A 13,380-nucleotide genomic window follows, 5' to 3' on the forward strand; every position below is an offset into this window, starting at 1 on the left:
ATAATAAAGTCCTGTCAATTGCTGTATGTTTTTCTCCACGCCTGGAACCTCTCCCATCCTGAATCTTGTTCCTTCACAGAGAATTGTGATTATTCAGCCTGGAAAAGGCTTTGGGGTGACCTAATTGCAGCCTTCTGGTACCTGAAGGGAGCCTACAAGAAGGTTGGAGAGGGACTCTTGTAGAGCATGTAGTGACAGGACAAGGGAGAATTGGCTTCAAACTGAAAGAGTGGAGGTTTTAGATTAAATATTAGGAAGAGATTCTTTACTGTGAGAGTAGTAAGGCACTGGAACAGGTTGTTCAGAGAAGCTGTGGACACCTCCATCCCTGGAAGTGTTTAAGGCCAGGTTGGATGAGACTCTGAGCAACCTTCTAGTGGAAGGTGTCCCTGTCCATGGTAGAAGGGCTGGGATTAGATGATTTTTAAGGTTCCTTCCAACTCAGGCCATCCTATGAGTATGTGATTCCATTTGCCTTTCCACCAAGCTGTGTGTGAGGATCACCTTGCTTGAGATGGAGGTGAGCACCATGCTGCCAGTGAGCAGATTTCTCGCTTGAAGGGCTTTTTCACCAGCTTGGCCTCCACGCTGTACAGCACCAAGAAAAGCTTACCTATGATCAGGTTTTCATTTTTCTTTCCATATCTCTTCCCATTCCTCCAATTACCACTTTCAAAATTATGGAGGAAGCATGCTCCATCACTTTCATTTTCTCTTTCCTTCATTTCAGTGTTCTCCATAGAACAGGCTTGCTTTTTTCCATGTTTGCTTTGAGACATTTATTTGTTTAGTAACTCTCTCAGAGGCATAATCAGTATGATCCAAGTGTTATCAGCTTGGGCTCAGGGAGATTTCGTCAGTGTCAATCCTTTCCTCACAGGTCTCTCTCTGCTGGAGTCCAAGTCAGTATGTCAAAAGACACCCTGCAACCTTTTCTTTCTTCTTTAATCCCCATCTGGCATTGCTCAGGTAATGGGAGATGTAAGTACAGGAGGTAAGGAAAAGCCAAGCCTAACTCATGAAGACAGTCTAAATCAAAGCTTTATCAAACTGCTTTTCCCTTCCCACTGGTTCTGAACCAAAACAAAGAATAAGACATCTTTTCATCTTATGTTTCACTATTGGTGAAGAATGTACACTTCTAGAAGACATCACATAGGTTTTTAAATCCCTCAAAGTGTTTCAGGTAAAGGGTCCTGTCCTGGTGGTTGTGATATCAAGCCCCTCAGGATCTGAGCCCCTCAAGATTTCAATAAACTTTGCATTTTTTTTGTTGTTAATCAGTAAGTATAGCTGGACAGTTATGATTCAGTGATTGCATTGTGAACATTGTACGCTTGGCTTATCTTTTGTTTTAAGGAAAAGGGAAAACAATCCCAAGATGAATGGGCCGTCTGGGTGACAGCCACCAGGAGTGAAGTCAGCAGGACTGAGCAGTAACTGGGGCAAAGGTAATTCTGACAGTGGGAGACTGTGACCACTGACTTACTGACCACTTACTCAAAACGGACCCCAGACACAGAGGGAAGAACTGCACATGTGGCCCCTTTAGCATGAGGAGCAAGAGATATAAGTAGCAAATAGGGGTTTGAGTACTAGTTAATGGAAAAGTTATGTCATCTATAACCAATGAATGCTGATGCCTTTATTAAAATGTATAAATAGTGTCAAGTTTTGATGATGGAGAGCTTTTTGTGGATTACCAGCTGGCTCCCTACTTTGCACAAACTAGAATAAAAAATAAAAATACCTGGCCTTGGTGTGTGAATTGGTGCTGCACACTGGGTAAGGAGCCCACGGTCTGGGCAGCAGTTGGAAATGTGATCAACATAAAAGAGAGGGTCTTTGATATAGAAAGGTAAAACTGAAACTTCCATTATGAATCTAAATAAATGTTCTTCAGCATTAATTTCTCAAAAGCGAAAAATCCAGAAAGTATTTTTAATACAGATTTGCTGCTGTTCTCTATTCTAAAAATCTTTTTAACAGATTTTATAGGAAAGAAGTTACATAATCACCTGTACCACATATAAAATATGTAATTGCAACTTGGAGGAGAAAATAGGTTTGTTCTGGTATTAAAAATTCTCTGTCAGAAGAATTTGATAAATACAGTGCAGTATACAGAATCAGCCTCTTTTTTTAAATGCCTTCTCCAGTACTACAAGGGTATGTCCTTTATGCAGATCCAGCCTCTGCTCAGCCGAACAATGACCCCTATTAAAAAAGCCAAATGTTTTGCCAGTTTGCAAGAATCACCAAAACTGTAAAATGAATCTGTAGATCTCTTGATATAACCTTGTACAAACTGATATCTTTCTGTGTCATGGGGTACTGCATCAGAGAGCCTAACACATCCCTTCTGAACTCTGTAATTCCATCTTTGTTTCTGCTCTATGAATTCTGCCAAACCCTCATGTGCCCCAGAGAGAGAAGGGGGCTTTGATTGTACATACTGTGCAGATTGTTTCAGATGTTCCCATCTGCAGTGTAACCTTATATTTTGTATATCAGCTACGTGCTTCTCTGAACTAGAATACGCTTCTGAGTAAATAGTGATAAAATGCAGAGACGACCTCATGGCCCATGTCCCCAGCAGGAAGCTGTGGTACACGAGAGCTGCTCAGTGATCATTATGAAAACTAATCATACAGGGACTCACTCTCTACAAACTAATAACTCTGTTCCTGTGGATGAAGTATCACACCGATTAAGTACATACTCTTCTCTAGGACTGAGACTATTGCTAGTGAAGTACCCCTTATACTTATGCACTTGCTGCTACAGAGCTCCCATCCCATGTTTTCAGAACATCCCAACAGCATGGACATGCATGCAGAGAACAGCCAATATTTGAGGGAAAAAAATTGGGGTTAGTACATCTATGAGCTTCTGCTCAGCAAGACGTTAAGAAGTTGCGTGGGGCAGAAACATTTTGCCAGTTTCAATCAAATTAGCAACACAAACCACAAAGGTTTTCTTTCTTTTTTCCTTTAATGCAACAAAATAGATGCTGCTAAATAAGCACCCAACTGTCTTCATAGCAATAAAACAGGAGCTCAGATTTAAAATGCTACACTTGCCCTTGTGTTTCTTGGAAGACCTCTCTGTCTCTAAGCTGACAGTGCAGCTGTTCAATCAAAATTATGCAGAAATATTAATAAAATCTTAGTCGGATCTTAAAATATATGGCGAGTCCAACAGTTTTGTAGGTAAGCATGGATCACATCATTCAGATGAAACAGCTGACACATTTTTGGCCTGTCGCTGGAGTATTTATCAAGTTCAAATAGTAAAAAGAGAAATTTATTAGAGGTTTAAAGTAAATCAATCTGATTTCAGCCACATCCAATCACAAGTTGTCCTAATGTCCCATGATGATCCAAGAAGCTGGGGAATATAGACTGTGACTGTCATCCAGCAGCAAAAATATTATCACACGCTTCAAAGATATTGGCTGCCTTTCCTCTGACAAAGTCAGAGCTGTAATGTGCTCTCTGATGAAAACAGGATGGCCCCTTTCAAACTGAGATGATAGAGACAGATGAGGCAGTAAGACGAAACCAGCAGGAGCCAGCACACACAGAGCTGCAGTAAATCCAAGCCATAAACAGAATGCCTCCTGTACTCAAAACCTTCCAAGGCCCCTGCGCTTTCTGAAAGTGTGGCAGCAGCACTGCTGTGCCTTCAGCCTTGCAGACCTACAGGGCATCAGAGAAGCAGCAATTTCAGCAATTTTATAATGACTTACACCCGTGAAACAAATGTTCTTTATATGTTCAGGGAGGACTGTGTGACTGCCGGTACCTTGAACAGGCCATTCGATAGGGCCGCCCACACGTGGCTGCTGCCCCTCGTCCCAACACTGCTGCAGTGACCAGCACTGGGGCTCCGGACAGGACTCCCTGTTCAGGATCAGTTAAGCTTCTGACAACATCAAACACAGCGCAGTGTTCCTGATGGGTACTGTCATGAGAAGCTGTGCTGCAAACCTGGCATGTAAACCAGGGGATTAGGACCTACTCAGTAGGTCCCAAAACTCATGTCTTTCACATAGTGTATTAAAACATTTTTAGTTTATTAAAGCTAAATCCATGGGGAACTAAATGCTGTGTCTGGGTTTCCAGAGTTCTGATCACACAGGAGATATTAAGTCCAAAATCACAGTTTAAGGCAACACTAGAGCACGACCCAGTATTTTCACACACAGGTAATTAAATGCTCAGATTAGTTCTGCTCTTCAGATAGGATTCAAGTGTTGTTTTCTTTTTTGAGAGCTTAAAAATGACTCTAAAAACCCGGCCTAGGAGAAATAAAGAAGCCTTCCCTAGTGGTTTTGTTCTGAGAACTAAGGTAACTAAATCTGAACAAGGAAAATGGCATTTAAAAGTTAAGTGTCACATCTAGACTGCAGTACCATACTAGATGTATTTATATGCATTACTTTTGATGTGCTGTTACCACCATTACAAAAATGAGCACCCGAGACACAAGGCAATACAGATTTGGTTTCAGTTAAAACACCAGCATCTAAGTGTCTGAAATGTAGATGGCAACTGCTCAGTGTCTACACTCTCATTACAGTCAATGGAGATAAATAGGGGTCTGAAGAACAACTGAGTTGGACAAATGTAGGATCCTACTTTGTGCTGCATTCCTCGCTGATTGCTCAGTAACACTTCATCTATTCCTGAGAGAGAACACAGCTAAATCTCTTGAATGCTGACCCATGGGGCCTGTTGCACAGGACATGATCCCCACAATGTTCTCTACCGCTTTCTGTACACACTGCTGAGATACCCCCTGCTGACAATCTGTCCTGATGGCCTGGAGTCACCTCCAAAAGAGCACCAAGAGATAATCTGCTTCAGGTTAGACAAGATGCTTCTGTCACACACAGCAGCAGCTTCATTCAGGGCTCTCTCCTCCTGCTAACAAACTGAGTTCATTTTATGGCAAAGAATGGACAAGATGGTAAATGTTCAAAGAGCTTGATTTTTTACTGTCTTTTAGAAGGCACTAGTTCTGTCAAGGCAGAGAGGGAACATTTGAAGAATGGGCCAGAGGTAAGAGGCTTAGTGCTGAAAATGGCTTGGGGAAGGACAGAAGGAAATATATAACCTAGTTTTGTTGCAAAATCAGGAACCATGAAGATCTGTAATGATTTCATATTGCATCACACTTCTGGAGGATTTCAGACCAAGAGAAAGGCTGTTCTGACAGTGAAAACACAAGGAATGCAAGTAACAACTTCAACTACCACAGTACTTGATTTCAATCAGGAGGTTGCTACTACAGCCTTTCAAGAAACAGAGACACCTTGTGTCTACAGGTAACAGAGTGTGACAATTCTACTTGGCAGAATACACAGGTCTCACTCAACTCCCAACATGGCAGTGTAGCTGATGGTAACTCAGTTAGAAGCTAGCATCCACAGCAAAAAGTACAAGGAATGCTGCTCTAAACTCATTCCAGGTATCCTCTCCAGACTGCACAGGCAGCTTGACTGAATACGCATATTCTGTATTTAAAATGTTGGAATGATGATGATCAGCCTGACTGGTCACTGCCCCTGGTGTGCATGATTTCCTGAGGTCCATAGCCATGATGAACCAGGCAATGTGCCAAGCAGCAAAGAAAGATTCCAGTCTTTTTTTGTTTCCAATGCCCGCAGTGATCAATGCTGGGTTGATTCCTTGAAGAATGCATCTAGGATTACAGTTACCATTTGACCAACCAGCTCACCCCTCACATTGCTCATGAGAGCAACCAGCAGTTTTCTCTACTGGTCATTTGGTATCTCCAGGTGTTCTTCAGCTTAGTATGCAGGCAAGACCATTTTTTTCTTTAAAGAGGAATCCACATCAGGATGACTTCTGTTCCCTTTGAAATGTCTCATATGCTACACAACAGCTGCGTGCTGTCAGCTGCTGAAGGTTATTTGTTAGGCAATTGTGATAATTGTATTTCTATCATGAGGTTTGGAGAGCTGTCCAGAATTGGGACATTGTTAGTGAAGACCAGAATGGCTTAGTAAGGGCTAAGATTTGGTAATGTATCTGTGAGAAAGTCAGTTATCTGGGCAGGATACTAGTTTAGTATGATTCAGGAGATTATCCCAGCTCCTGTAAAGCAAGCACTAAGGATGTTACACCTCTAAAGGGACCCTTTAAACATTACAGAATCATTTCATACTCTTTTTCTTTTACCAGTTGCAGGCCTGAGCACTGTGCTTGCTCTCCAAAATCACTGCTCTTCTTACCGGTCTTGGAGGCAGCAGGTGAGTTTCAGTAACATATTCTCTAAAGATTAGGTACTGAAAGCTACTACGTCTGAAAACTTGTAATTCCTGATGTCCTTGAAGAAGAATACTACTAGCTAGCAGATTTCAGCTTTAGCCACGGGCCTTTCTCATTTACACACATTACCCTCAGGAGATGAACCACAGAAAACATGTTTTATGTTAACTGGGTCTAGACTGGTTTTTCCGTTTCATTTTAAAAATAAGCCAAATTCTCTGCTGACAGTTGAACAGGCATAATGCTGAAGAACTATATGCTGAGGATTTCTTCTCTTGATTACTAAATAAGCACTGTTTTGGTCCAAAAGACTACTCAAACCATAAAATTCCTGTAGTACTATCTAGAAAAAAAAAAAAAGAAAATGTGCAAGCTTCTCAAGTTTGTCAGTCTGTGTTCCTTATATCCTGAGCATCTGGGAAAGACCCATACACCAATAAAGCCCTCCGAATCCAACTCAGCTGCTCCAGCAGTTGCCTGGTTTTTGGCATCAACATCCAGAAAAGCCAATATCCAATTTTGTGTGCGTGTCATTTAAGCAAATACATAGTGTCAGATATATGATACAAGCATTATCAAATTTCTTAAGCTTTAAACATGAGATTTCATTGTGTTCCCCAAGTGGTATATACAAAATTACAATGCTGGTGAAAGTTGTTTTCTAAGCTAACCTTGGACTCCCTCATCTAGTCCTCAAGCAACAAATTTAAAATTCATACTGCTCAAGTAACCACACTCAGAAAAGATGATTAAGCTTCAGGAAGGAAGAAACATACACATGAAGTAATGGCTCAAGAATTTCACTCCAGAGAGACTCCAAAAACCCTTCAGAGTACAAGCAAAAAGGCCTTTAAATATGTTTGTCGATACAAATAGATTAAAAAAACCACAATAATTGTAACATATCAAGCTTCCTAATTCCAGGTGTGTATTAAGCTGCTTATAGATGGGTAAGTCTGCCATTATTACCCAAAACTATATTAGAGAAAAAATTTGAGTAACTGATAACTCATTTTAGCAGGTTACTTCTGCAAATACTGCAAAATTCAGCATGAAATAAAATTTGTCAGAAAAAAATTCCACTGATTATATTTGGACAATGATTCTACTTCTCAACGTTTATCTGAATTATTTTCAAATCTGTAATTTCAAACTTCTAATGCTTTATTTTTTCCAAGTGCAAAATAGCAGACATATCAAAGCAGTTTGGCAATTAAAAAAACTAAAAAGACTCCTTCACAACTGTATAAACATCCTCAAATTTTTTGAGTATCATAAAGAGAAATGTCAGGCTAGAGTCACTGACAAGCCAGTTAAAACATGGGCATTAAACCTCCCCAAGCTCACATTCTAGTTCATACTATCCCATCCTTTCCATCTTCTCACTCACAAGAAAACTCCAGGCAGTAAACAAATACATAGCAACAGGAGTCCTTACTGCAGTGCTAGAGGATAACACAGGTCTTTTGAGAGACAAAGGTTAGTATCTTCTAAGCTTCCCTAAACCATTTTCACTTTTCTATAAATAAAGCTGCTTATCACTGTACTTAAGCTTCAGGAACTTTAATTAGACCAAGAATTCCTCTAATGATTAGATAAAGGCTATTGCAACTAACAGCCTTAAAAATGGTCTTAAAACCAAAAGGATCTTTCCTCCTTTTTCCTCTTTACATACATCTTACTTGGGAAAGTAACCACTGCCAGAAGGTAAAAAAAAAAAAAAAAAAAAAAAGGAAAAGCATCCTTTTAAAAGCATTTTTTAACATTCTGCTTACTAGGCGGAGAGAAAATAATTATACACCTCAGCTCATACTGTAAGTAACAATTTTGCCTTGTAGTTAAGGCCTAAAAATCAGATAAGCACTAAACTTCAAAAGAAAATGTATACCAGATAACAGTTTGAAATGCTGGACTCTCCAGATGCTTTAGAGGAGAGAAGCAGACTTCTGAAGTGTCCTGAGCTCAAACTCTACAACATACAAGACAAAGACTTACATCTGTAAAAACCTGGAAAGTCAGAGCATTCACTGACAAGAGTTAACTACTTGGTACTCCTTCTAGAATGTTTATTAATGAACCCATGTTTGTTTGACCTTGAAATGTTGGTAGTTTATTGCACTTGCCCGGAGCAGTAGCTGTTTCCAAGGAAGCTGCTTAGCAGCCACGAGATCTGCCAGGAGGACCGGGTGTCACATTCTTACTCATTGTGTTTACTCAATAGCACAGTCCAACTTTCCAGAGACACGAAACTACTGTGATTCAACAGCAACTATTAACTGCTTTGTGAACTTGGCCAGGTGACCAAAGTTACTTTTAGTGTGTAATCAATCTGCACATCTATTTAAAACCTGTGCCACAATTAGCACTTAAAAACCACACAGTTTTACGCTATTTGGGTCAAATTAATTTTATTATGCTCCATGATGAATTGCCACCAGTGCAACATCCTATTCACTGTACATTTCAAAAATTCACATACTAAAAATTTCATTTTGATAAATGGAAAACTGAATGATTGAGAAATTCTTACGGATTTCATACGTACAAGTGGCTAGCTGATATTGTCTATGCACACAGAGTGTTGAGATACAAAAGCCTCATGCTAGTTTATTAATTGCTAAGGCTATCTGGACAGTCATTTAACCAGAATATATAAGAGGCCTTCATTACAATGTTTAGCAACAATGCACCAGTATCATGAAATGCTATCTTCTGCTTGGAGTGCAAGTGGCAGAGTGCTGAAGCATGCAGTTATGACTAACTTAACTGCCATCGCAGTCTTTATGCCTGAAATTTATCATGAACAAACACTACTTTAAAGTAAATATTAACCTGGTCACCACAGATCGTGAGTGTACTTTTTGTATGAAGAAGCAGAAAACCCAAAAACTTTCTTTGGCCAGTATCTACAAAACAAAGTTTTATTCAATAATGTAACTTCAGAGCTCCCAAAACCTGGAATAGAAGTTTGATTAATGAATTGTGATGCTTAATTATTAACTATATTACAGAAATTCCAATTCTGGGAACATAACAGCTAAACATATCTAGTAAATAGCATGTTAGGAAAACCTCTAGGTCTCATTTGCTTCATTTTAAAATGCCCTATATGCAATAAAAATAAGGGAGCAGTGCCAGAAGTTATATGAAAGCCATACAAATATTTTCCTTATACACAAGTTGTTAACTCCACTGCCATTAGCTATCCCAGGCTGCACTTGCACTTGATACAAAGCTCAAGCCATTACAACAGCAAAGCTAGTAGGAAGTGTTTCCAGCAGCAGAGGCCAATGAGAAAGTTACCGCAAGAAAGCGAGACCACTTGGTAATTTTTTTCCTCAAGTTATGTGCTTAAATTACTCTTTGAAGGAAGTTAGCATCCTCTGAATAATTTAACTACAACCTTACCTCTCCCACTACTTTTCAGCAACTTTCTTTTCTTCTCATACGACTAAATTAATTTGCTAAAGACTAGGTTATAACTGGGTTAGAAATCCAAGCCATATCATGCAGGTCCAGCCTGTCAAGATCAGGTCGACACTGGGTTTCAGTCAACACAATTCTGATAACTTAAATTTCCTTTGACACTCTGACTACAGTCAAAGACCCAGGACACTACGCATTAACTACGCTCCAAATATGACTGACTTAACTAAACATTCTGTGTCAGATAACGTGGTTTTTAAAAAGATTTTCTACCTGAAAATTACAGTAAGTACAGTAATTAACTCTGCAGATATTAAATACCCACATAGCATAGATTAGTATTTCGTAATAGGCAGATGTGCCAATGTTTACTGCACTACAAAGTACACATTATATAAATGTGCAAGCTGTGAAATGAAAATCCCGTTTTCTGTCCACTTATTCAAATACTATTCTTGTGAATCAGGTTCTTGATCTTCATCACAACCCTTGGTCTTAAAGCCAACATATGAAGACAGAATACTGCCATAAAATTCAGTACTTATTCGAAGTGTATAATTCTGAGTTAATGACTTTCCAACCTAAAGAATGTAGGACTGGTGCTTCAGCATCTGTTGTGTACCATAATGCAAAAACTGCAAAGTAATACCACTTGTGTTTATTAGTACACCAATGTCCTACAATTTTAAGAAGTAATTAAACACTATTGAAGCAAGCCTTAAATGCAGCCCTTCAGTCTGAAAACCATAAAAAACTGATTTTAAAAAATATATCAAACTGTAGCGATTGCCAGCCTCCAGTAAAGCCCCCAGTAATTTAGATGTCTTCATTCTGAAAGTAAGAGCTGGGAAGGAAGAAAAAAAAATAAAAACCAACCAAAAACCCCCCAACCCCCCAAACAAACAAAAAAAAAACCCCAAACCAAAACCACCCTCACCCAAAAAAACCCAAAGAAAAGATGGAACTTCTCTGCATTCAAAGTTGTCTTTACTGCTATGACAATGTAAAGCCACCCTGTTTAACTTCAGACAGAGGTCCCTAATTGAAGAATTTAATTACTACTGCTGTTCAATAGCAGTCAGTACTGCTACAGTTAGGGCAAGGTAATTTTCACAACTAGCTGTGCATTTCTGAAGTGCTTTTGTGTTATGTAAAGCATACTGCTAAGATTTGAACTGCAATGTTGTGATGTATTTGAAACCATGCAATAGTATAAACCAGCCTCAACATTCATATAGCATTGCATTTGAAATGAAGGGGCTAAATAAACTAAGAGCTGCATCACTTAAAGAACATAGTGCTATACTAGGTTTTAATAAGAAAATTTAGATACAGAAAAAGTAGGGTATGAAAATAGTGTTTTCCTTCTTGCATTATAACTAAATTACATTAAGGTTTTTGTCAGTCTCACATATTACATTTAAACTCCCTTATTGATGGAATGGAAAGTATTCACATGTACATGATCATCCAGGTGTAAACTTGCACACATTAACAGGGAGTAGCTTTGTCGAGGATTATGACAAACCTTTACAGATTAAATGAGGTATTGCACAGATTAATAAAAAAGCAAAAGGCAACAAAAATATACAGCAAATTGGTAGAACATTTACATGATAATTTTACAGAATCCATAGACAGAAAGTAGTGTTTAGTATATCATTCACCTTAAAAAATATATATATAATAATATATGATCAATCATCCCATTCGTCATCATCCTCAAAGTCTTCTTCATCATCTTCATCCTCATCTTCATCTGTAAGACAAGAAAATTGAGTCACTTGAATGCACAGAATTAACACGACAAAAGTGTTACTGACTTCTCTAATAACTTTCTGAAAACAGATCAGTTCAAGGTTGTCATGACAATACATTTGGTAATACTCTATTTTAAGATTGCTAGACATGACATTCAGTTTAGATAGTTACTAGCTGAAAGTTAAATCTAAATTGTTTCTCTTCTCACTTCTTCCCCCAGGTAGGAAAAATGTATCTTGTTTTGTGCTAGGAGAAAAAGAATCAGAAACTGTTGATTAACAGTTACTACTTATTACTCTTTCTTAGAGTAATGTGGCCAGCTTGTTTCAGACTGCGTTTTAAACTTCAAGGACAGATTAATTTCTAAATGTAAGAACTGCTTCACCAGGTTTTCTGTGTAATGGAATTTCTGTTTACTTTACAACAGATTAAAAAAAAATGTTGTGAGCTAAACATCATTGTGGATACTGGAATAACTGGAATATTCTAAGCTGTGTAATACACATCAACTTCAAAATCAATGTTTAACTTTATTCACCCTTCTATTTTTTTACATACATCATACTTAAAAAACTGTAGCCTGCTAAACTTAAACTACTTATTTGTTAGGCAAAAGCATTTTCTTTCCCAGGAAAACACTGCATTTAGCTCCCTTCTGGTATTTAATTTCTGTAAAGTACCAAAACTGAAGATTATTACATAAAGCAGCAAATCAACAAACTATACTGCACTTGGTCAAATGTTCTGCAGACTGCATACTCAGTTCTGGTATCAAGGCAAGCTATGGAAGAAAAATACATCAAAGCCTCAATGGGAGAGATGTACCCAAACAGCTGCGTTGCAGCTACGGAACTACATTTATTACAAGCTGGTATTTGAGAAATGCAAATCCTCTTGCAGCCCTAATTTTTCCAAGCAGTCAAATTGATTCAGTACTGGTAGGGGACTAGTCAACTAACACTAGATATCTAATCCTTATCCAGTAGGTGGCAGCCAAAGCCCACTGGGAGCTACAGCACAAGAGCTGAATTTTTGCCGTCAAGAAACAAAGTGTTAAAAACCTTCCTTCCAAAATATTTTGACAAATTATTTCATCAGACAGCTAGTGGATAAAAATAAGTCAGAAAAAAGAAATCTTTCTTGTAAAAGAAAAAAGAAATATTAACCTAATATTACCTAATGGTAACTTTTAATCCAGGATTCCTGCAAATTACTACATTCCAGTAATTCAAAGCATGAAGGAACCATTCAGAAACCCCTCCCCAAGGCTATGCTGAGAGCATTCTGTACTGGACTATATGCTGAAATCCCTGCTTTTCTCCAACAGTATTTTATGATGAATAGAAATGTTAATGCTTGAAAACCTGACACTGTGAGGTCAGAAAAATGCCATCAGACGCACCTGAAGAATGAATGGCTTTGCTCCTTTTCTGCATAACTTCCATTAATGCACCCACAATTCCTGAGGTGGGTGCAGGTGTAGGTGGTGCACTCTCCTGACCATCAGATACCTTGCAAAAAAAGGTTAGAATAGAAAGATGCAATTAGCAAAACAGAACTTGTGTATTTCGAAAGAAACCTCCTTATAAGATTAATGAGTTTATTTTCTGCCAGAAGAAAGTGTAAAACAGCTTGTTCCTTTAGCTCTAACTTCAAAGTCTTTATTTATAAAAAAACCCCAACTTTTTCTTTTTTACCATATAACACAACTGTAGTTAGCCATACTCAAGGTTTAATATTTCAGCTCTGACTATCACAAAGTGAGTGCTCATCTAAAGGAAAGCTTCTTAATATGGTTGTTTAGGCATGACTTGTGTGGCTGGGTAATCATTATTTATTTTATCTTTGGTATATACCACAAAATATCTTTTCTTGTTTGGGTTTGTTTACTGAG

At 38.4% G+C, this 13,380-nt stretch overlaps 1 protein-coding gene across 2 annotated transcripts in view; it reads right to left on the reverse strand.

The window, feature by feature from the left end:
- Positions 1-8,690: 8,690 nt before the first annotated feature.
- Positions 8,691-13,380, reverse strand: part of WASL (Wiskott-Aldrich syndrome like) — a 49,135-nt gene continuing 44,445 nt past the window's right edge. Inside the window, exons 10-12 of one of the 2 annotated variants that reach the window (XM_027639814.1) lie at positions 12,889-12,997; positions 11,393-11,484; positions 8,691-10,569 (exon numbers count right to left, since the gene is read on the reverse strand). In XM_027639814.1, coding sequence (XP_027495615.1) covers positions 11,423-11,484; positions 12,889-12,997 — 171 coding nt within the window. In that variant the 3' untranslated portion in view covers positions 8,691-10,569; positions 11,393-11,422. Of the gene's footprint in view, positions 11,485-12,888; positions 12,998-13,380 lie in introns of both variants that reach the window. The other variant, XM_027639813.1, reaches the window with a different exon arrangement.

Source organism: Corapipo altera, unplaced genomic scaffold (assembly GCF_003945725.1).
Source record: "Corapipo altera isolate COAL_440 unplaced genomic scaffold, ASM394572v1 1b, whole genome shotgun sequence".
In the NCBI taxonomy this organism is placed as follows: Eukaryota; Metazoa; Chordata; class Aves; order Passeriformes; family Pipridae; genus Corapipo; species Corapipo altera.